The sequence below is a fragment of the Schistocerca gregaria genome, chromosome 2 (genome assembly GCF_023897955.1).
Source record: "Schistocerca gregaria isolate iqSchGreg1 chromosome 2, iqSchGreg1.2, whole genome shotgun sequence".
Taxonomy (NCBI): domain Eukaryota; kingdom Metazoa; phylum Arthropoda; class Insecta; order Orthoptera; family Acrididae; genus Schistocerca; species Schistocerca gregaria.
In genome coordinates this window covers 500,875,204-500,900,429 of record NC_064921.1, presented here as the reverse complement: position 1 = coordinate 500,900,429, position 25,226 = coordinate 500,875,204, and the positions used below count along the sequence as shown (strand labels likewise).

At 44.1% G+C, this 25,226-nt stretch overlaps 1 protein-coding gene across 1 annotated transcript in view; it reads left to right on the top strand.

The window, feature by feature from the left end:
- LOC126328393 (protein takeout-like) overlaps positions 1-25,226 on the top strand; it is a 77,293-nt gene that overhangs the window by 33,106 nt on the left and 18,961 nt on the right. The window contains exon 4 of the mRNA XM_049996031.1: positions 23,077-23,219. Coding sequence (XP_049851988.1) covers positions 23,077-23,219 — 143 coding nt within the window. The remainder of the gene's footprint in view (positions 1-23,076; positions 23,220-25,226) is intronic.

Genomic DNA, 25,226 nt, shown 5'->3' with positions numbered 1-25,226 from the left:
TTGTTTACAGAGAGTTCGTGACTGTGTTGGGATATAACGTCAAATTTCTTAATCACTTTGGAATGTAGTGCAGCAGTCAATGAAAGATACTTGGCTTACCAAAGATACTTGCCTCGCCACAATAATACGTACACTACTAGCCATTAATTGCTACACCAAGAAGAAATGCAGATGATAAACGGGTATTCATTGGACAAATATATTATACAAGAACTGACATGTGATTAAATTTTCATTCTATTTAGGAGCATATATCCTGAGAAATCAGTACCCAGAACACATTTCAAATGTAACGTCCACTGTTCAAAGTGCCGTCAACGCGAACATGGGGTGACCGAGACGTGTAATGAATGGCACCCCATACCATCACTGTGGGTGACGCGCCAGTATGACGATGACGAATACACGCTTCCAATGTGCGTTCACCGCGATGTCGCCAAACACGGATGCGACCCTCATGGTGCTGTAAACAGAACCTGGATTCATCCGAAAAAATGACGTTTTGCCATTCGTGCACCCAGGTTCGTCGTTGAGTACACCATCGCAGGCGCTCCTCTCTGTGATGCAGCGTCGAGGGTAACCGCAGCCAGGGTCTCCGAGCTGATAGTCCATGCTGCTGCAAACGTCGTCGAACTGTTCGTGCAGATGGTTCTTGTCTTGCAAACGTCCCCATGTGTTGACTCAGGGATCGAGACGTGACTGCACTATCCGTTACAGCCATGTGAATAAGATGCCTGTCATCTCGACTGCTAGTGACACGAGGCTGTTGGGATCCAGCACAGCGTTCCGTATTACCCTGCTGAACCCACCGATTCCATATTCTGTTAATAGTCATTGGATATCGACCAACGCGAGAAGCAATTTCGCGGTACGATAAGCCGCAATCGCGATAGCCTACGATCCGACGTTTATCAAAGTCGGAAACGTGATGGTGCGCTTTGCTCCTCCTTACACGAGGCGTCACAACAACGTTTCAACAGGTAACGCCGGTCAACTGCTATTTGTGTTTGAGAAATCGGTTGGAAACTTTACTCATGTGAGCACGTTGTAGGTGTCGCCACCGGCGCCAACCTTGTGTGAATGCTCTGAATAGATAATCATTTTCATATCAGAGCATCTTCTTCCTGTTAGTTAAATTTCGCTCCTGTAGCGCGTCATCTTCGTGGTGTAGCAATTTTAATGGCCAGTAGTGTAACTTACCTTTTGACAGGATTGATAACAACAGCCAATACTTTCTGAATTAAAGATTTATCAAACCTTCGACAAATATAAATGTGTCTTCTTTTGAAGAGAAATGTCAACCAAGAAGGAGAACGAATTCGATGAATAATAACTTTGTTTATTTTTCCGTTTATTTAGAAGGGTATACCTCACTCGTAGAAACACATAAACGGATATTGATGCCAAAACGCTCTTGTCTAGTACAATGTGCAATTCACCGTCAATCACAAACATCTAGTTTTAAAATACGTAACTGAAGGTAGTAGCCCAATGCTCAGGAGTACAAGTGCCCTTCCATCCAGCTGACATTTAGTGTGGCTTTGCCGTAAAACGTTTAAAGTAAAACACTGCATCCTGCTGACATTTATTTATTTACAAGTTCTGCCCGTGCCGCTTTATGTACGCATTTGCCTATAATTAGCACTGTTTAAGTAAGCCTGCTTGCCCTTTGGAAGCTACATGACTTCAACTCCTCACTCACCCTGTCTCCCGCGTTTTTCCTATTTTAAATTGTTTTAATATTAGCTATTAACTATTTCATTTGCTGATTTAGACACTGGCTGCTCAGTGCGAGTATGTGCGCAGATTCATTAGAGCAGTAAGCATCACCTACCATACTTCACATACTGCCAGTGTCTGCACATCTTAATCAGTTCGCTCCTGTCGCTAGCAATGTATGTGCCATAGTACATGTGAACCAGATAGATTGTCAAGTGTGTTTTATTTTAAAAGTGTTACGACGAAGGGGTACTAAAAGTCAGCTGGACTCAATTGCGCTTGTGTTTTACTTTAAAAGATTTACGACAAAGCCTTACAGTATCGAGCTACTACCTTCATTTATGTATTTTAAACGTCGATATTTATGGTTGATATGCACATTGTTCTAGATAAGAGCCTTTTGGCTCCACTATATGTTTTTTCGACATGTGATTTTACGAGTGAGAATGCTCCTCTAAACAACTTCTAATATATTGTTTATCAATTTTGGTTCCTTTTCTGGTTGACATTTGTAACTATGTAGTAATAATTTGTTTAGTAGATCCATTTACCTACTGAAGAATTTTATATTTGTCGAAACCAATGCAAAGGGTTAATAAACCTTTAATTTTGCAATTGGTTGGCTGTTATTTCCAATCCTATCACGTTTCTGCATGCACCGTTGCAATAGCGCAGCCTTGTTTAAAAAATCTTACTTTTTGAAGTCTGCCAGTAATATCTCAGCAGCATAACGCCAGAAGTATCACAGAATCTCCTGAAAAGAAGTAAATGACCAAGAGTAATAGGGGAGCGAAGTGGTGCTCTTCCGTGGTTTTTTTTTTTTTTTCTGCGGAGGTAAGGCGCCAATACTGGAGATGCACTGTAATTTTACAAATGATGCCTGTAATTTGAGATGCCGCTCACTCACTGTGACAAAGTGAAAGGAGCGCCATATCTGACGTAGCGTGCTATTTCTACGCAACTGGAGGCCACAATGCCCTCGACTTACTAGCTCGGACGAGGTTCTGTCACACCGTAATTATTTGAATGTCTTCTTCTTCTGCAAGATGGTTCAAATGGCTCTAAGCACTATGGAACTTAACATCTGAGGTCATCAGTCCCCTAGACTTGAACAACTTAAACCTAACTAACCTAAGGAAATCCCACACATCCATGCTCGAGGCAGGATTCGAACCTGCGACCGTAGCAGCAGCGCGGTTCCAGACTGAAGCGCCTAGAACCGTTCGCCATCAGCGGCCGGCCTTCTGCAAGAGACCCGCTTTTCTTCCCTACGTGCCGCCACTTACAGATTAGCAAATAGGACACCAAAATCGTCTTCCGACCGCCATTCAATACAAAAAAAAGTCTTGGATCTGTGAAAAAACCACTTGTACTTCACATATCAACGATGATGTACGTATAAAGTAAGCCACGTGAATGTGGACAAACGCAACGCTAGATAGCTATTCAAACTGGTGGCACTAATGTGCATTTCGTGCAACCGTTACAGCGTCATGATCGGCCTCACCTTAATGCGGCTGTTAGGCACGTCAACATGGTGCTGGGGAGTAGCTTCTCAGTTTTCCTTACAAGGGCTGAATGCGACTCATGAGACAGGGTTAATCTTCTTAACAGTAATAAATAACTTGTAAGCTTCGAACGCAAAATGATTCAGATATTCGACCTCTGGACAGAAAAATGCACACCACTACCATTTCATATACTGCCTTCAGCTGGTTTCCAGTAGCTTCTGCGACCATCTCTGCAGGAATAAGACAAGAAAACAGATAGAAATCAACAGGAAAAATGCCTCAAAAACACGCAACGCTCTATTTTCCTCAGAAACAATTGGAATTTGGCTTCAATCAAACCCCACCGACTTCATCACATTCACAATAACACCACCGTCCAGCTACGAGAGGAGTTCAAATAGTAAGGTACACGTTATTATGGCAGGCCGAGTAACATTTATTGAATGCTGCGCTGCTCTTCAGAGCGACACGAGTACGTATCACTGTTTTTCATCACAGCCACTAAATATCTCTAAACAATGGTCGGGACGGTATACCAATCGTTCACTTCATCGAAGACAGGAATCAGCTCCTTGGTCACGGAGCCATACGAGAACCTCTGTGTGAACGTGTCCAGCGTTCGAAAGTCTGCGACTGCTCGACGGCGTGGAGATTGTCGTCTGTGGTCGATGTCGATGACGTTTCTTTCCGATAAGCACGATCCAAGTCTGTGCAGCCTTGAACAAATTGTTCACACCATTTCCCTACGACTGGACGCGACATGGCATATGGTCCATACACCGGTAGAATTTTACGGTGAATCTGTATGATACACACATCAAAAAAGTTTTGCAACACCCAGGTTTCCAGAACTGCTGGAGATAGACGTTTACTGTCGATATTGTATCACCGACACAGTCCCTTTGACTGTCACTAAATCAACCCAAAGATGTAAAGAACCATGCATGAGCAGCCCCTATTTGACGGAGGGGGTCCGACCGCCGATCAGTTCCAGTCATTCCGCCAGGAAGGAGGTAGACGACTCATGTTGTCTGTAGCTAAACCATGCATAGACGGTCAATACCGCGGTTCGATCGCGTTCGCATTGTTACTTTGATACAGAGAGACCCGAACTGTCGATGACATACCTCGCTCAGGCCGCCCAGCGACTACTACTGCAGTGGATGACCGCTACCAACGACTTATGGTTCGGAGGTACCCTGACAGAAAAGCCACCATGCTGAATATTGCTTTTCGTGCAGCCACAGGACGTCATGTTACGGCTCAAACTGCGAGCAATAGGTTGCATGTGTGTGCAACTTCATTCCCGACGTCCATGGCGAGGTCCGTCTGTGCAACCATGACACCATGCAGCGCGGTACAGATGGGCATAACAATCCGAAAGGACCGCTCAGGATTGGCATTCACCGATGAGTATCGCATGTGCCTTTAACCAGAAATTGTCCGAGAGGTGTTTGGAGCCAATCCTGCCAGACTGAGAGCATTAGACACACTGTCGAGCGAGTGCAGCAAGGTGGAGGTTCCCTGCTGTTTTGGGGTGGCATTATGTGGGGCCGTCGTACACCGCTGAGGGTCATGGAAGGCGCCGTAACGGCTGTACGATAAGTGAATACCATCCTCCGGCCCATAGTGCAACCATATCGGAAGCATATTGGCGAGGCATTCGTCTTTATGGAGGACAATTCGCGCCCCCATCGTGCACATCTTGTGAATGACTTCCTACAGGATAACGACATCGCTCGACTAGAGTGGCCAGCATTTTCTCCAGACATGAACCCTATCGAACATACCTGGGATAGATTGAAAAGGGCTGTTTATGGACCACATGACCCACCAACCACTCTGAGGGATCTACGCTGTATCGTCCTTGAGTAGTGGGACAATCTCGACCAACAGTGCCTTGATGAATTTGTTAATAGTATGCACCAAAGAATACAGGCATGCACTAATGTAAGAGGACGTACTACTGGGTATTAGAGATATCGGTGTGTACACCGATCTGGACCACCACCTCTGAAGGTCCCGCTGTATGATGGAACAACATGCAATGTGTGGTTTTCATGAGCAATCAAAAGGGCGTAAATGATGTTTATGTTGATCTCTATTTCAATTTTCTGTACAGGTTCCGGAACTCTCGGAACCGAGGTGATGCACACCTTTTTTTGATGTATGTATTTAGACGTTTTGGCCGCAAAAATTGCTCTGTCACACGTAATTCAACTTTCGAATACGTTTCCAGTTGCCGCACAATTTCATTTGCACACTGTGAGCACCTGTTAACTGTACTGCAGGAGAACTAGTCTACAGGGAACCCAGAACATTTGTTCTCCTCTGACAATGCATCATTCTTGTTGCGCAATGCTTATCGTAGGACGAATGTGTAACGTAAGTTTCGGTCCCCTTGCAGATTCAAGGCGCGTTTGAAAAGTTCGATGAAAAATCCTAGAAAATGAAGGAAACAAGATTTACAAACAAAATACCTTTAGCGCCTTCAAAGTAATCACCTTTAGCTACAGCATACCTCTGACATTGAATGTAAAGTTGCGGGTGATCGGCGACTGTATTTCAGAATGGGAGCAGAAGAGTTGACGATGAGCAAATACAGTACAAGCACTATCGTTCACGAAATTCTCAGACGTTGCAGATATCCAACAACGCGTGACCACGCTGCTTCGAGCGATTCCACAAGGAGCGTTTACTGTCAGATTCCAGCAGCCTTACAGCTGATGGCAGAAGTGTGTTGCTGATTACTTTGAAGGACAGTAAAGGTATTTGGTTTGTGGCTCTTGTCTCCTTTATTATCTGAGACCACTCAGCAAACTTTTCAGACACGCCTCGTGCATTGAACCACAATATAATTTGTGGGTGCTATCTGTTGTGCGTGTGCACACTCGCTAAAAATCAACAGCCTACAAGACCAGAAATGATTCAGTTCCGAATTCAACGCCCTCACATACGAATATGCTTTCGGGTTCTAGCAGGGTTTTCTGTATTTGAGAAATAAACACGGTTGTTCACTTACACTTAATGGCTATTGACTGCAGAAAATCATTTTGAAGCCCCACCTCCTCACAAGAGGGTACGATCCACGCGGTTACTTTACATTACTGCCATTCTACCATTCCGCTGCAGGAGCCGAATGCAGACATTTCAGTTGGCTGTTGCTTAATATCACTACCCCATAAAGTGCTGCTTCCTGCCATAACTTTCAGAGCTTTATCTCCACTGAATGGTGTAAAACATCTGCGGCCAAGAGAAAGTCGTTAGCGCTTAAGCCAGCCTTGCAGTCCTTGACCACAACCAATTTAGAAGAATTTCGATAGACCTGCATCTACATACACGTTACGAAAGCCACCATACGGTGCATAGCGGAGGGTACCTTCTATCACTAGCAGTCATTTCCTTTCCTGCGAACTCGCTAATGGAGCGAGGGAAGAACGACTGTCGACTTGTTTCCGTAAGAGCCGTAATTTCTCTCGTCTCCGCGGACCTTACGCAGAATGTACACTAGCGGCTGCAGAATCATTTTGCAGTCAGCTGCCAAGGAGAGTTCTCTAAATTTTCTCAGTAGTGTTCCACTAAAAGAACGTCCTCTTTTCTCCAGGGATTCCCATTTCAGTCCAAAAAGCATATCCGTAACACTCGTGAGTTAGTCGAAACTGCCGGTAACAAATATAGCCGCATGCCTCTGAACTCCTCCGATGTCTTGCTTGAAACCGAAGTGGTTGGGATACAAAACACTCTAGCAGTACTCAAGAATATGTCGCACTAATCTTCTGTGTGCATTCTGCTTCATAGACCAGTTCCACGTTCCTACCATTCATCCAATAAAGCAAAGTCGACCACTTGTGTTCCCTACTGCAAACCTTACGTGCTCGTTCCATTTCGTATCAGGTCTTTATGTCCGTCTTGGTTATCTTAATTTTAAAAAATGGTAAGTTTCGGTTTAACGTGAACCGTTCTCGGATCTGATTGTATCGGTTACAAAAGTAACCCGTCCAACTTACTCTCGTAATCGACAGAATCAGGTCTGAGGATGGTACATGTTCAAACCAAACAGATAATTTTAATACATTAAGATGAAATAAATATGTTTTACAACCATTGAAAGCGGATTTTCTGCAACGACATTAAGTCATTTTTTTCCAAAGTCCATTTCATTTCGCTATGCAACATTACACCTATATATTTATCAGGCATGACTGCTTCAAATAAGACACCACTAACACTGCATTCGAATATTACAGGATTGTATGAAATGCAATCCGACAACAAAGGAAGTAGGTTACAGTACGCTTGTTCGCCCAATGCTTGAATACTGCTCAGCAGTGTGGGATCCGCACCAGGTAGGGTTGATAGAAGAGATAGAGAAGATCCAACGGAGAGCAGCGCGCTTCGTTACAGGATCATTTAGTAATTGCGAAAGCGTTACGGAGATGATAGATAAACTCCAGTGGAAGACTCTGCAGGAGAGACGCTCAGTAGCTCGGTACGGGCTTTTGTTAAAGTTTCGAGAACATACCTTCACCGAAGAGTCAAGCAGTATATTGCTCCCTCCTACGTATATCTCGCGAAGAGACCATGAGGATAAAATCAGAGAGATTAGAGCCCACACAGAAGCATACCGATCAATCCTTCTTTCCACGTACAATACGAGAATAGAAGGGAGAACCGATAGAGGTACTCAGGGTACCCTCCGCCACACACCGTCAGGTGGCTTGCGGAGTACGGATGTAGATGTAGATGTAGATTGTTTTTCTACTCATCCGCATTAATTTTTTACACATTTAGGGCACGCAGCCATTCGTCACACCAAATATAAATTCTGTTTAAGACATGCTGTACGTCTCCTACAGTCACTCAACGATGAAACTTTTCCGTAAACTAAAGCGTCACCAGCAAGCAGTCGCAAATCGCTGCTCCCCCCGTCGGTCAGTCGTTTGTACATATACAGATCATGAGCGATCATATCATTGATCCCTGCGGCACTCCTGCCGATACCCTTGTCTCTAACGGACACTCGCCTTCCAGAATAACGTAGTAGGGTCTATTATTTAAAAAGTGAGACTATCCCATCATCTGGAGACTGGACAGAAGCTCACGTCCTTGGCTGCTGGAAACCGACTCTAGCATTCGCAATTGCGAACAGTAAGAGCACCGAGGCGAGGCCAGAAAACGATTAGTTGCATCTTGAAATGGATTTGTATGTAATGAATATGTATTAGCATCCGCTAGTAGTGACACATGAAAATCTGTGTCGGACTGGGAGTCGTACCCAGGTTTGCCAGTTGTATGGCCGGTCGACTTAACGAGTTCGACTGTCCGAGCTCGCTCTCAGTGCTGACCCAAACCGTCATGTGTCACACACTCACAATCCAAATGGTCTCACATTCGTGAAATTAGGCATACGCAGACAAGTGTTATTTTGTAACGTTATTTTAGCCAGGCTAGACGCAGTTGAAAGTACCCTTCCTCCCATTTGAATTCGATTGCAATATTTTGACGTCTGAAATAGAAAAACAGCTACATCAAAGGACAGTTTCATGTTGTAATAGATTGTTACCATTCTCCTGTCAGTATTTCCGTTTATTTTATCAATGACATTAGACGTTTCTCTCTGCAGTCTGCAAAATAATATTCTCGATAGAAGAAAGAGTTGAAATTGCGAAAGCGTATATGGAAACAGCTTCGATTAAACTCCCGAAATTTTCGGGTCAAGTATCCGGATAGAAGACTACCATCAAAGAGAGTACTACAGAGTCTGTATAAGAATTGACGCACCTACGGATCTGTGCAAAATGCAAAACTACAGAGAATTCCTTCATTTCGGACACCAGAACTTCTTACAGACATTTGCCGAAGAATTATTCTACACGTAAAATGGTCCAAAAGACGTATGTAAATAGGGGCAGTTGCTAGCGGATACTGACAGGTCTTAACTTGAAGCTATATCATGTGACGGTTGTGCAGCATTTACAGGAGGCTGACACCCAGAAATATGTTAATACTGTAGGTGGCTTTTGAATAACATCAGCGATGGTTTATTAGACTATTTCCTTTACATCATGAGCGATGAAATATGGTTTCATCCTTCCGGTCATGTGAATTCACAGAAAACGAGGTACTGGGCAAAGGAGAACTCTTTAACATTGTGTGTCAGCCACCACTCTATTATGAAAAAATCGGCGTTTGGTGCGGCGTTCCAGGAACGCGCCTTATTAGACCGATATTTTTTGACAACACCTCAACACGGCTGAATATAACGAAATTTTTGATACATTTTGTGTTCAGCTCACTGAATATGAAAGACAAATATATCACACATCTAAGATATCTCTGGAGCGAGTCCACGATGTCTTGACTGAGGAACGAAGTCTCAGCAAACATTTATAGTAACCACGTTTGCCGGATCTAACAACATTCGATATTTTCCTGTGGGGACACATCAAGAACAAGGTCTATGAAAAACAAAATCCGTTCACAATGCAGATTTTGAAAGACAACATCAGCCGTGAAGTTGCCGACATTCATAACCGAACTTTACGCCAGGTGTATCTGAATATGCTTAGCCGTGCACAGCTGTGTACTGATGTTGCAGGTCACTTTCAGCATCTTATAGGAATGTATGTTTTACTGTATTTTCACTGTAAATATATGGGAAGCCCATTACAGGTCTTAGTTTCTGTACATTCAATGCATTTCCTTTATACTTACACGGGCTACTTTTGTCTGCGCTATCCTGTACTAAATGGCGACAGTGTTTGTGTCGATTCAGTAACTGAATTTATTACAATCCAATGTCCCTCAAATGTGCATGCATGTCTGAAAGAACTGGCACTGTCTATGACGATTTTCAGCTGTGGCACTCACGCCTGGGGGGGGCTAAAATGCCGATTCAAAATTACACTTGATAATGACCTGTGGCCGAAATTGCAATAGTGAAATAAAAACCTATAAGAATCACTGGCGTAAAGATGATGTCCTTCAAAAAGTTACACCTGTCTGCCTATGCTCGGTTTCACGAATGTGCGAGCTTTTGGATAGTGACTGTATGGCATATGACGATTTGGACCAGCACTGCGCGTGTGCTTGGATATGCAAAAAGTCTGAAGGACACTTAATTGTAACAAATGCAGTTAGTGCTTCAACACAGACACTGTCACCATCAATGATTACGTTGCAGTTTGATATGGCTAAGGACACTTCACGCCCGTGGGTTTTCTAAGGAAGCTGTTAGGGTTGGTCAGACGGTGATTCGAACCTAAGTAGTTCTGAATTCTAATCTAGTGTTGTGACAGTTTCACCACTATTCTCGGTGGCTGCGTCAGTATTAGCTGACTGGCTGACTGTGCATTCCGCAGTACTTACATCTACATCTGCAAATGTGTTACGCAAGTAATTGAACATTGTAGAATGGACGGCACTCCGCACCAAAGTAAAAGATATTCTCTATTATTCTATTCCAGAAATCTCTATCCCATTGTCATAATCTCTACGTGAGATGTATGACTGAGCCATCAGGAGTGTCACACACACTTCCATGCCCGTAGGTTTTCTAAATTTATCCAGAGCGTATCACAAAAATGTCGCCTTCTTCCAAAAATGACCGTTTAAGTTCCACGGCTGTCGCTGTTACTTTTCAACATGTGCATACTGACATGTTAAGATGGTAATAGAAATGGATCACCACGGACGTATTTTCAAAGTATTTATTACTCAGACCACTAGTTTCAACGCTATATTTTCTCCACCTTCAGCTTCTACTGTTAACCAAACATGTACTGTGAAGTGGTGACTACACGTTCGGAATATACACTCCTGACGAACAACGATCCATGACACTTATTTATTGTATGGGTCCTAAGAAACATGATCCAATGACTGGAAATATTTATTTGGTTACTCGTAGGACGTAAAGGTGACTCAAATGTAGCGTTGAAACTAGTCACCTGAGTAATAAATACTTTGAAAATACGGCTATGGTTTTCCATTTCCATTACTTGTATTCTTAGATGCTGTCCCATGTCTATAAGAAGGATAGACTTTCACATGTTACGATGGTAGTCTAAACTAAGACTTCTCCTCGATGTACCACCCACATACCGATAGCCTCTAGCAGCTGTCAGTCCAGTCTCTCACGGAGGAAGAGTGCTTAATAGTTTGTCAAACGATAATTCCGATCATGGGTTCATAATGAAGGCTTGAATAAAAATTGAACGACTGTAACTATGACCGATTAGCTTTAATATATAATCAGTCATAAAAATTAACTGGCAGACATCTGTAATATCAATTTTCCGTCAGTCTTCTGGATCCACCGATGTGTTGTGCAGATGCAGAACCATCGGATGATGGGGAGACAGTTAATTCCAATATAAGTCGATCAGATACTTTAAGAAAATGAAAAAAAAGACAAAAGTAGGTAAGAAGTGTCGCCGTTGAAATCGTAGTAGTAGACATGCGAGACAAGAAATGGATCTTATAATGGCGGGAGCTACAGTTCAGGCGCCACCGCTGAGTGTCCAACCTAAGTAGAAGGAAGTATTCCCCGTCCCTCCGGCCATGAAGTCGAAGAAACCGTCAGTGCTGCCACCTGTTAAACTTGGCTATAAGAACTGCTTTTTGTCACCTTAAGCACTCCGAGGCAAGAAAATTAAAACCAACATCACTGCGGCCTCCATTCGGTTGGAGATTCTTCACGAAGCTCAGTCGGTGAAAGATTATTGTCACACCCAGTCAGACATAGAATCTTGTTGATTCTTAGTGTGACGGTCCCCACTATCTTTAACTTAACATGGACTGAATTCCATTACTTTGGAATCAGTTGTGTGTAAAATCACATCGGGAGAAGTTCTGTCTCGCCAATGCTGGCCACACGGGTGTCAAGGAGTTATTGATAACTGATGGATGGTCGTTGGTGCATGTGAATGTGTTACAGTGTCTCACCCTAAAGCATATCACATGCACTCCATGGGATTTGAGCGAAGGGAACGGGCAGGCCCGTCCATTCGCAGAGTATCCTCTACTTGCAAGAGCTGCTCCAGTTGCACTGCTGCATGCGGTGGCGCGTTGTAGTCCAGAAAAATGAAGATCCTTGAAAATATCCTAATGGAAAAGGAGTACAACATCACACTGGCGTTGAACGGTGAGCATAGCATGTTCCAAGATCTGGAGGTCAGTACGCCCATGCAATATCATGCTTCATCACATCATAACACCTGGACCAGCAAAACGATCACGTTCGACAATATTTCTGTGCGCATTTAGTATTACCATCTCTCATACACTATGTGATCAAAATTATACGGACACCCCCGAAAACATACGTTGTTCATATTAGGAGCATTGTGCTGCCACCTACTGCCAGATACTCCATATGCCGACCTCAGTAGTCATTAGACATCGTGAGATGCAAAATGGCGGGCAGTGCTGCAAAATGGTTGAAGTCATACGTTGCTAACAGGAAACAAAGGGTGTCAGTGCAAGGTACTAGGGAATTAAGTCATCAGTCATCATCATAATGGGAAGAAATTACATGTGGTGTCCCACAATGATCCATCTTAGTACCATTGCTTTTTCTTGTGTACATTAATGATCTCTCATCAGTTACACCGCCAGAAGCAGAGTTCGTTTTGTTTGCAGATGACACAAGTATTGCAATAAATAGTATGTCGAGTGTAGTTCTAGAAAGATCTGCTAATGGTATTTTCATGGATATTAATAAATGGTTTAAAGCCAACTCACTGACATTAAACTTCGAAAAGACTCACTATATGCAATTCAGAACCTGTAGGAGGTTTCCACCCAGCATATGCATAAAGTACAAAGAGGAGCAGATAGAAGAGGTTGCAGTCTTACATTCCTGGGATTACAACTTGATAATAAATTCAGTTGGGAGGAGCACACCACAGAATTGCAGAAATGCCTTAACAAATCTGTATTTGCAATTCGAGTGTTAGCTGACATAGGCGACATAAAAGTGAAAAAGCTTGCATGCGTTGCCTACTTTCAATCCATAATGTCATATGGTATAATATTTTGGGGTAACTCTTCAAGTCAAACAAAAGTTTTCAGAGTCCAAAAGCGTGTAATACGTATTATTTGTGGAGTAAACTCACGGACGTCTTGTAGAAACCTCTTCAAAGAACTGGGTATACTAACTACTACCTCTCAGTATATTTACTCCTTAATCAAATTTGTCCTAAATAATATATCTCTTTTCCAACAAACAGCTCAGTTCATACATACAATACCAGGAACAAAAATGATCTGCACAAGGACTTAAAAGCACTTGCTTTAGTTCAAAAAGGGGTCCACTACTCACGAACACTCATCTTCAATAATTTCCCAGCAAACATAAAAAAATTAGTTACAAATAAAGATCAGTTTAAAAGGAGCCTGAAACACTTACCAGTGGCCAACTCCTTCTACTCCACTGACGAATTTTTTAACAGAAACAAAAGATGTATTGCATATATTCATACTATTAGTATTGTTATTTCAGATTATTTTAAAAAAGTGACATGTTCCACACCCACGAGGATCTCCTCAACACGGATCTATGGAACCAAAATCTAATCTAATCTAATCAAATCTAATGGGCCGCTCGGCAAAACTCACGGACTATGAACGTGGTCAGGTGATTTGGTATCGTGGACGAATGGAAAGCGCTGCCACAGGAACTCGTTAGCAGCCTTGTGGCCAGCATGGCAGGGCGTGCACAGCATGTACTGACACCCATGGTGATCATTATTTACTATGAATCACGTCCCACATTTTCTAACGCTCAGAGGACCATCGTGAATTAGCCGGCCGAAGTGGCCGAGCGGATCTAGGAGCTACAATCTGGAACCGCGCGACCGCTGCGGTCGCAGGTTCGAATCTTGCCTCGGGCATGGATGTGTGTGATGTCCTTAGGTCAGTTAGGTTTAAATAGTTCTAAGTTCTAGGCGACTGATGACCTCAGAAGTTAAGTCTCATAGTGCTCAGAGCCACCATCATGAATTGAAGTGAGTTCAGTGTATTGTTTCCTTTAATAAAAGAGGCATCTCTGTTTGTTTCATTATATATTTCTTTCAGTCTGCATATTTCTTGCTGTACTGTAGTATACTGTACTGTAGCAACACTTTCTGTGTACAGCGTGGTCCATTGATCATGACTGGGCCAAATATCACACGAAATAAGCGTCAAACGAAAAACCAACAAAGAACGAAACTTGTATAGCTTGAAAGGGGGGGGGGGGGGTAACCAGATGGCACTATGTTTGGCCCATGGCGCTCCCATAGGTCAAATGAATATCAACTGCGTTTTTTTAAATATGAACCCCCATTTTTATTACATATTCGTGTAGTACGTAAAGAAATATGAACCTTTTAGTTGGACCACTTTTTTCGCTTTGTGATAGATGGCACTGTAATAGTCACAAACATATCGCTCAAAATTTTAGACGAACAGTTGGTAACAGGTAGGTTTTTTAAAATTAAAATACAGACCGTAGGTACGTTTGAACATTTTATTTCGGCTGTTCCAATGTGATACATGTACCTTCGTCAACTTATCATTTCTGAGATCGCATGCTGTTACAGCGTGATTGCCTGTAAATACCACATTAATGCAATAAATGCTCAAAATGATGTCCGTCAACCTCAATGCATTTGGCAATACGTGTAACGACATTCCTCTCAACAGCGAGTAATCCGCCTTTAGTAATGTTTGCACATGCACTGACAATGCGCTGACACATGTTGTCAGGCGTTGTCGGTAGAGCACAATACCAAATATTCTTCAACTCTTCGCACAGAAAGAAATCCTGGGACGTCATAGCCGGTGAACGTGTGGGCCATGGTATGGTGCTTCGAAGACCAATCCACCTGTCATGAAATATGCTATTCAATACCGCTACAACTGCATGCGAGCTATGTACCTGACATCCATCATGTTGGGAGTACGTCGCCATTCTGACATGCAGTGAAACATTTTGTAGTAACAACCGTAGAGTATCACGTAGGAAATCAGTATACAGTGCACCATTTACATTGCCACCGATAAAATGTGGGACAATTATCCTTCCTCCCATAATGCCGCATCATACATTAACTCGCCAAGGTCGCTGATGTTCCACTTGTCGCAGCCATCGTGGATTTTCCGTTGCCCAATAGTGCTTATTATGCTGGTTTACTTTAACGCTGTTGGCGATTGACGCTTCGTCGCTAAATAGAACGCGTGCAAAGAATCTGTCATCATCCCGAAATTTCTCTTGTGCCCAGTGGCAGAATGTACACGACCTTCAATGTCGTCGCCATGCAATTCCTGGTGCATAGAAATATGGTACGGGTGCAATCGATGTTGATGTAGCAATCTCCACACCGACGTTCTGAGATTCCCGATTCTCGTGCAATTTGTCTGCTACTGATGTGCGGATTAGCCACAACAGCAGCTACAACACCTACTTGGGCATCATCATTTGTTGCAGGTCGTGGGTGACGTTTCACATGTGGCTGAACACGTCCTGTTTCCTTAAATAACGTAACTATCTGGCGAACGGTCCGGACACTTTGATGATGTCGTCCAGGATACCGAGCAGCATAAATAGCACACGCCCGTTGGGCATTTTGATCTTAATAGCCATACATCAACACGATATCGACCTCTTCCGCAACTGGTAAACGGTCCTTTATAACACGGGTAATGTATCACGAAGCAAATAACTTCCGCACTGGCGGAATGTTACGTGATACCACGTACTTACACGTTTGTGACTATTACAGCGCCATCTATCACAAAGCGAAAAATTGGTCCAACTAAAACATTCATATTTCTTTAGGTATGACACGAATATGTAATGAAAAAATGTGGTTCCTATTTTTTTAAAAAAACGCAGTTGATATCCGTTTGACCTATGGCAGCGGCATCTAGCGCGCAAACCATAGCACCATCTGGTTTACCCCTTCAAGCTAGACGAGTTTCGTTTTTTGTAGTTTTTTCGTTTGATGCTTATTTCGTGAGATATTTGGCCAGGTCACTAACAGTGGACCACCCTGTATAGTCCAAGTTTCATCAAGTTGTGTTATTTGACAGTGACACATCACAAGAAAATTACTCTTGTCCTTAGGTTTTGCATGTGACTGTAGAATCATTCCATTTATTAACTGCACATATGTCATTGATTTGTGGCCTTCTCACTGCCCCTTTTTGTATCACTCATTCTGTCAGAAACACCTGCCGAAGTGTCGTCATGTAACGCTGCCACGACGAAGGGACAGGAGACGTGCAGGTAAGATGTCTTTTATCTGATGTTAGGAACGTCGTACCAGATAGGGCAGCGAAGGGACAGGAGAGCTGCAGGTAAGATTTCATTTATCTGATGGTAGGAACGTCGTATCAGATAGGACAGCTAATTCGAAGTAATTAATCTCTCCTTATATCAGTTAACACATTCACAAGTGGTACAGTAGCACAGTGGCACTGGTTTCGTTCGTTGTCTGCTGTCGCGCGTAATTGACAATTACTCCGGACGTTGGAGCAGTACTGTACAATTGCACGGCGTCCGGAGATATGCTAATGGTAGGTGCAATGTACGTAGAAAGAGAAGTTTAGGACAGCACACTGTGTGTCGTTTCACACAACTCAAGCAGCGGACACGATTCCCTTCCGTTCCATTAGCCAGAGTGCTGCTGTCGGCTGCAGCTTTGCTGTCCAGGAGCAGCAGACTGCCTTCCTAAGTTTGGAAGGCCAGCGGGAATCCGGTCTGAGGGACCCGCACGACAAGGCCGGCATTCATTTAGAACGAGCCGGGCCGCTCCTAAACCAGCGGGCCTGGTCTATTGTTAACTTACTGAGAGCTAAGCGACGGCGACAATCCGTCTTCATAAGGCACCGCTTTCCGTCGAATCGTGAATACGTTATCACTAAAGTCAAAGAGTTAAGAACCGTGGTTCCGCTGTTGAAAATCTGACAGACTGTAAAGTTTGTCGGCCGCGTAGAAGGACTGTGGTACATTTATCTCCCTAGGAAATGTTGTATGTATCGCAAAACCTTGAAGAGGTTGGCTGAAACAAGCTGGTTCCTTTAGCACAAGGAAGAAGAGAGAAAATCATAAAAATACGGACACTTTCTCAGCCGCTGTCAGTTCCATTAAAATCTTCCTGGGTGTACTACCTGGTCGTTGTACACCATGTATCATATAGTTAATAGGGAAAACTAACAGAAGTAAATTTATACTGTAAAAGGAGCAAAAACAAACACTAGTACACAAACGAGTCAATTGTGAGATAATTATCAATATGTGGTTATAAGTCGCCACCTGACTTCAGTACCGAGCGAGGTGGCGCAGCGGTTAGTACACTGGACTCGCATTCGGGAGGACGACGGTTCAACCACGCGTCCGGCCATCCTGATTTAGGTTTTCCGTGATTTCCCTAGATCAGTTCAGGCAAATGCCGTGATGGCTCCTTCGAAAGTGCACGGCCGATTTCCTTCCCCATCCTTCCCTAATCCGAGCTTGTGTTCCGTCTCTAATGACCTCGTTGTCGACGGGACGTTAAACACTAGTCTCCTCCTCCTCCCTCCTCCTCCTGACTTCAGTATGAAGTATGGTTCTAGGAGCAAAAATTTCTTTTACATGTGCTATTTTTCTACATAGTTTTGCTTCACGTTCTATGGTCTCATGACAGCCTTGTTTACCTCGATAGGAGCCGGCCGTTGTGGCCCAACGGTTCTAGGCGCTTCAGTCCGGAGCCACTGCTAATCCTGCCTCGGGGGATCGAAGTGTGTGATGTCCTTAGGTTAGTTAGGTTTAAGTAGTTCTAAGTCTAGGGGACTGATGACCTCAGATATTAAGTCCTTAGTGCTCAGAGCCATTTGAACCATTTTTTTTCTCTATAGGGTATGGAAGGGTGTTGAGTCTGCACAACAGCTCACCTGGTGTTTGTGTGCTTCCCACACCTTGTAACCACTACTTCTCACTCAAGCAGCTGAGCCTGAATGCACCCCGTTCCAGTCTCCCTACCGACGAAGATCCCCTGGCAGTAAAGGGAATCGAATAAAGGTCTCCTGCAAAGCAGTCCGACCGCTGACCACTTACCTGTGGAGGTGGACTATGTATATATGCCTTTTTAAAAGTACCTCAAATGGAAATAGACTGCCAGTTAAAAATATGTGCTTACGTTGTTCAACTTAGCAGTTTGAGACAAGTTTCGGTATTACCATGGTAAGCTGGGGATGAGCAAAGATCTATGGGTAGGAGGAGCAAAAATATGGTAACACCAAAAACAGAACACATTTCCAAGCGTAATTAGTTGCAGGAAAACCATACAAGACATGTATGGTTTCAAGCGAATATTATTTCATTCATCATGCAACTTAATGACAAGTTCAGATAACGATTATGGAGTTGGGTAGTGATCAGGCACGCTTCCCTCCAAATCAAAACTAAAGGATCAGTAACATTGAGATATTGTGACTGCCGGCCGCTGTGGCGGTTCTAGGCGTTTCAGTCCGGAACCGCGCTGCTGTTCGGTCGCAGGATCGAATCCTGCCTCGAGCATGGATGTGTGTGATGTCCTTAGGGTAGTTAGGTTTAAGTAGTTCTATGTCTAGGGGACTGATGACGTCAGATGTTAAGTCGCATTTGAACCATTTTTTGATATTGTGACCGTGGTGGTCAGGGGAGATCCTACAACTCATCCTCGTGCTGACAAAACCATTCCTGGACAATAAGAGCTGTGTCAACAGGGGACCTGTCGTCTTAGAACAAGTCACCACCGCTGTAGAACAAACATTGCACCATGTAATGGACCTGATCAGCCACAATGGTCACATAAACGTTGGCAGTAATGCGGCCTTACCGAGTAACCACGAGGCCCACGGAATACCATCACATGGCTGCCCAAATCACCTCCGAACTCCGCCATGTTTCTCTTATCGGAAGTAAACTCGGCTAGAAACTGAAAACAGTGTAAAACAAGACAAATTCGACCAAATGACATTCTTCCATTGCTCCATAGTTTTATGGTTTCGCTAACAGGTTTTTCTGTTACGAGCATTTGCGTCACTGACGGTGGTTTTGAAATTGCAGTTGTTCCTGCAATTCCCTGCTGCTGGAGCTCGCTTCGAGTTGTTTTGGTATCGACAGGGTTCGTGAGTGCGGCATTCAATTCTGCAACGACCTTTTCAGCTGTCGTCCTCTTATTTTTCATTGCAATCCTCTTTTATTACCTTCCGTCACTATCACTGAACACACACTTCCGTCCGCATTGTGTGTTAGTGGATGATGTTTATTCCTCTTTCACTGTATGCGCTGTAACTCCGGAAACACTCATGTTACGAGCATCAACAATTTTTCCACGTCGTAATTCACTGTGCTCCGACATAACGCACACACGACTGCACAGAACACTGTTCTTACCTCTACTGACGCTTCCAACGTCTTTGCGATATGTACGGGTGCAGTTCGTGGTCAAATAAAACAGTATAACCTGCACACTTTGCTAGCATCCGCATTTATGTTCAAGCATGCGTTTGTCGTGGTGTTTCTGTATTTTTGAGCAACCCCTGAAATATGAGAATCGAGAACGGATGTTTAATGTAACGTACTATAGTAGAAGGTAAGGGCCAACGAGCGTAACCAGGCTGCAATCACTGGAACCGTAGAGTGGAGTGCGTTCCATCAGTGAAGTGCGTACATGACCATTCACCGTATCTGCAGGGGTTTTGCAGTGGACAGGCTAATATGTGCTAATATGTGCACTGCTCTACGTCCACTGTATATCAAGAGAACACCGCAATATTCACAAATCAATCACTGTTTAGTTGTAAAGTGATCTCCGAGAAGTGAAGTGTTCTACTTGGCGTTGGAGGGGGAATTGTCATTTATCTAAGGTATTGTTTTAATAAAGTCGTCTGGATAACTTACTATATTTCCTTAAAAACTTCATTTCGGCTACTGGAACAAAAGAGCGAGAGGTTACAGGGTAATGATATGGAAACATTTTGCAAGACATCTGTAATCTGAGGCTGTTGCCTGAGCGGACAAAGCCGACCTATCGTCTGTTTTTTTCCTGGAAGGACGTGTTACAGTATTGGCTCATTATTCCTCCACCTCCCTGAGAAGACAGAGGTTCTGAATGCACAGAGAAACCGTAGAAATAGCCTACGGCATGAAATAGTGAATCTTAAATTACGAATTATAAGTACATTGAGCTATGTGAAGTAATTAGAATGTTTAAAACTAAAAAGACTCCCATTTAAGGGACATGTATGTTCTATATATATTATATAATCAGTTAGTATTAGCAATAACGGGAGATGACTTTACTTGTGGTGGGGAATCTCGTGAATGCTGACTGGCTCAGTTCAAAATCGTGCACTTAAGTGTGAGGCAGATGGCAACTCTTGTAGGCTGCAGGCCTGTGCGTCGCTCAAGGCTGAAACTTTACAAAGAAAGAACGTGCCCTAGGTCGCTCCACGAGATAGGTTGAGCATGTCCGATAACGAGTAAAAATTCTATATAAGCTCTGTAGCACACATCGATGAGTATCTAGGATCAGATTTGTGGACACTATGCTGCTATTTATTTATCTGATTTTATTATTTCTAAGATCTCTGTCAGTAATTGGAAATACATTTATTCATTTATTGAAATATCGACTAATGTTTACTGTGTCTTATGGTACAGAAGCGCCAGTCAGTAAAATTCTAATAGCGACGTTGTTACACTAAGATGTTTTTGTCACATTCCAGAGTTAGCAGTCGACTTGTAACAGGTGCTTAGTCAAACTCAAATAGAACAACCTGTGCGACGAAAATGGGGCTACTAAGTTAGTATATGTATTATAAAGCTGCAGATTTTAGACGTTCACTCACCAAAACTTGGAACTTGTAAACCAATCTGCAGTGTTTCAGTGAAACCTAAGCGGAGCGTCAACTGTCAACTCGGCTTAAAAAATTTACAAAGGTACAAACGTGCTGGCTGGGACGTGGTGCTCGTGTCGGGTACGTCTTCATATTTTTCTCATTATGCTTATAAAACGACAGACAGTCTTTCAAATCAAAAACATTGTATGTGTATGACAGAAAAGATGAAAAACATGTAAGTCACTCATGGTAAACCATATGTCCAATGTCACCTTGTTGGTACCACTCTGAATATACGGTGCGATATTTGGTTAGTGAGCTGTGTACTGAGCCGGAAAGAATTATGGGATACCTCCTAATATCGTATCGGACGTCTTTTCTCCCAACGTACAGCAGCAACTCGACGTAGCAAGGACTCAACAAGTCTTTGGAATTCCCTTGAAGAAATATTGACCAACGCTGCCTCTACAGCCGTCTATAACTGTGAATATGTTACCGGTACAGGATTTTGGGCATGAACTGACCTCTCGATTACGTCCCATAAATGTTGCGTAGGGTTCATGTCGGGCAGATAGCCCTGGCCAAATCTTTCGCTCTAATTTTCCAGAATCGCGAACAACTGTGACGCAGTGACATTGTACATTCTCATATTCTCATCCATAAAAATTTCACCTTTTTTTGTGTGGGGGGGGGGGGGGGGGATATGAAGTCCATGAGTAGCTGCAAATGGTCTTCAAGTTGCCTAATGGTCCATTAAATTGGACCACAGTCCATGTAGACCCGGCCCACAGCGCTATAGAGCCACCACGAGCTTGCACAGTGCCTTGTTGACAACTTGGGCCCATGAGTACCTAGAGTCTGCGCCACCAGCTCTTACCAACTGTGACCAGGACTCATCCAGAGAGGCCACTGCTTCCAGTCGTCTAGGCTCCAACCGATATGGTTATGAGCCCAGGAGAGGCGTTGCAGGCGATGTCGTGCTGTTAGCAAAGGCACTCGCCTCGTCGTCTGTTGCCACAGCCCATTAACGCCAAATTTCGCCGCGCTGTCCAAACGGACACGCTGGCCGTTACGTCTCACATTGATTTCTGCGATTATTTCATGCAGTGTTGCTTGTCTGTCAGCACTGACAACTGTATGGGAGGCAGCTGTTCTTAGTCGTTAAGTGAAAGCTGTCGTTCACTGCGTTTATCGTGGTGAAAGGTAATGCCTGAAATTTGGTATTCTAGGCATACAGTTGACAGTGTGATCTCGGAATATTGAATTCCCTAACGATTTTAAAAATGGATTGCCCCAAGATTTTAGCTCCAAGTACCAGTCCGTGTTCGAAGTCTGTTAATTCCCGTCGTGCGACCATGTTCACTTCTTAAACCTCTCCACATGAGTCACCTGAGTACAAAATGCAGTTCGGCCAATGCAACGCCCTTTTACACGGTGTGTACGTGTTACTTCCTGTATATGTGCATATAGCTATTTCGTTTCTGTCATCTCAGTGAATAACCACTTTTGATGCAAGCTTTTATTTCTATGAAAAACATTACAATGCACTCCCTAATATGGCGGAGTGCAGAATTCGCTGGCTTCACGATTATTCCGTCAGAGGGTTGCCATAGATCCTAATTCCTTGATTACAACCAATGTTTATCGTTAGACATTTCAAAACGCATTTGTTACTTGACACGTCTTTGCTTATAGATCATCTAAGTTTGATGTAGATATTATTTTGTTTGTGCAATATTTCTAGCATCTGACAAATGTATAAATATATGAATTGATGTGGCGATATTCAATTAAGTTTGTGCGGGTGTTAGTAGAGACAACTGAAAAATGGCATTCCTGTATCATGTTTAATACTTATCTGGGGGTAAGAAGTCAGTATCAAATGGTTGATAAAATGTCATGCAATATGGTGAGACATAACATTGTGGACAGTGTTGGTAGATGTACTGAGGCGGGGTAAGCAACGCTAAATGCAGGAACATTGTGTCCACAGGACCAACCTCGATGATGGCGGCCTCTTCAGGATGGAAGTGGATGTCGGCTTCCAGCAGTTGTTTCTAGAGGGCGACTACAAGGCGCAGGGCAAGATCATCGTCTTCCCCATCAATGGCAAGGGCGTCTACAACATCAGCATGGGTAAGTCGCTGCAGCCACGTGATACACAGGCGTTAAAGAGCATATTGAAATCTTTGCCTAAACACGCTTTGAAAATTAGAAACTTTCCTTTGTCCAACCATACTTTCGATCGGTGAATCCATCAGATCTCTTAACTCTCGTTCTGACTTAATATGGTTATCTAACTCTTACCAATCCCCACGGAAAATACACTCCTGGAAATTGAAATAAGAACACCGTGAATTCATTGTCCCAGGAAGGGGAAACTTTATTGACACATTCCTGGGGTCAGATACATCACATGATCACACTGACAGAACCACAGGCACATAGACACAGGCAACAGAGCATGCACAATGTCGCCACTAGTACAGTGTATATCCACCTTTCGCAGCAATGCAGGCTGCTATTCTCCCATGGAGACGATCGTAGAGATGCTGGATGTAGTCCTGTGGAACGGCTTGCCTCGCCATTTCCACCTGGCGCCTCAGTTGGACCAGCGTTCGTGCTGGAGTGCAGACCGCGTGAGACGACGGTTCATCCAGTCCCAAACATCCTCAATGGGGGACAGATCCGGAGATCTTGCTGGCCAGGGTAGTTGACTTACACCTTCTAGAGCACGTTGGGTGGCACGGGATACATGCGGACGTGCATTCCTGTTGGAACAGCAAGTTCCCTTGCCGGTCTAGGAATGGTAGAACGATGGGTTCGATGACGGTTTGGATGTACCGTGCACTATTCAGTGTCCCCTCGACGATCACCAGAGGTGTACGGCCAGTGTAGGAGATCGCTCCCCACACCATGATGCCGGGTGTTGGCCCTGTGTGCCTCGGTCGTATGCAGTCCTGATTGTGGCGCTCACCTGCACGGCGCCAAACACGCATACGACCATTATTGGCACCAAGGCAGAAGCGACTCTCATCGCTGAAGACGACACGTCTCCATTCGTCCCTCCATTCACGCCTGTCGCGACACCACTGGAGACGGGCTGCACGATGTTGGGGCGTGAGCGGAAGACGGCCTAACGGTGTGCGGGACCGTAGCCCAGCTTCATAGAGACGGTTGCGAATGGTCCTCGCCGATACCCCAGGAGCAACAGTGTCCCTAATTTGCTGGGAAGTGGCGGTGCGGTCCCCTACGGCACTGCGTAGGATCCTACGGTCTTGGCGTGCACCCGTGCGTCACTGCGGTCCGGTTCCAGGTCGACGGGCACGTGCACCTTCCGCCGACCACTGGCGACAACATCGATGTACTGTGGAGACCTCACGCCCCACGTGTTGAGCAATTCGGCGGTACGTCCACCCGGCCTCCCGCCTGCCCACTATACGCCCTCGCTCAGTCCATCAACTGCACATACGGTTCACGCCCACGCTGTCGCGGCATGCTACCAGTGTTAAAGACTCCGATGGAGCTCCGTATGCCACGGCAAACTGGCTGACACTGATGGCGGTGGTGCACAAATGCTGCGCAGCTAGCGCCATTCGACGGCCAACACCGCCGTTCCTGGTGTGTCCGCTGTGCCGTGCGTGTGATCATTGCATGTACAGCCCTCTCGCAGTGTCCGGAGCAAGTATGGTGGGTCTGACACACCGGTGTCAATGTGTTCTTTTTTCCATTTCCAGGAGTGTATATTATTATTTCCTTTTTCTTGCACATTTTCTTGTTTTTATTTATTTTTTATTTGATTCCTGTGACGTCTGTGGTCATAATTGTAGGATCTACGACTAAAATTTATGTCACAATCCTAGTTCTATTTTGGTTAACAGTTCTGCGATGGATTTTGTATTACCTTGTTGCTTTTGTATTGTTGGTTACTACAACAGGAGAACTGATATTATATCTAGGCAACCGAGAACAGAATAATTCACCTTACGTATTTTCTAGGTTGCATTGGTTCTTTAGAACATGATTGACTGGGAGTTCATTTGAACATACCCTTCACTGATCCACTCTTAGTGTAGTCTGTTCTCGTCATACCTTCTGTTCTGCTAAAACTAGACCTTCCGTTCGCCTGTAACACAGCATTAG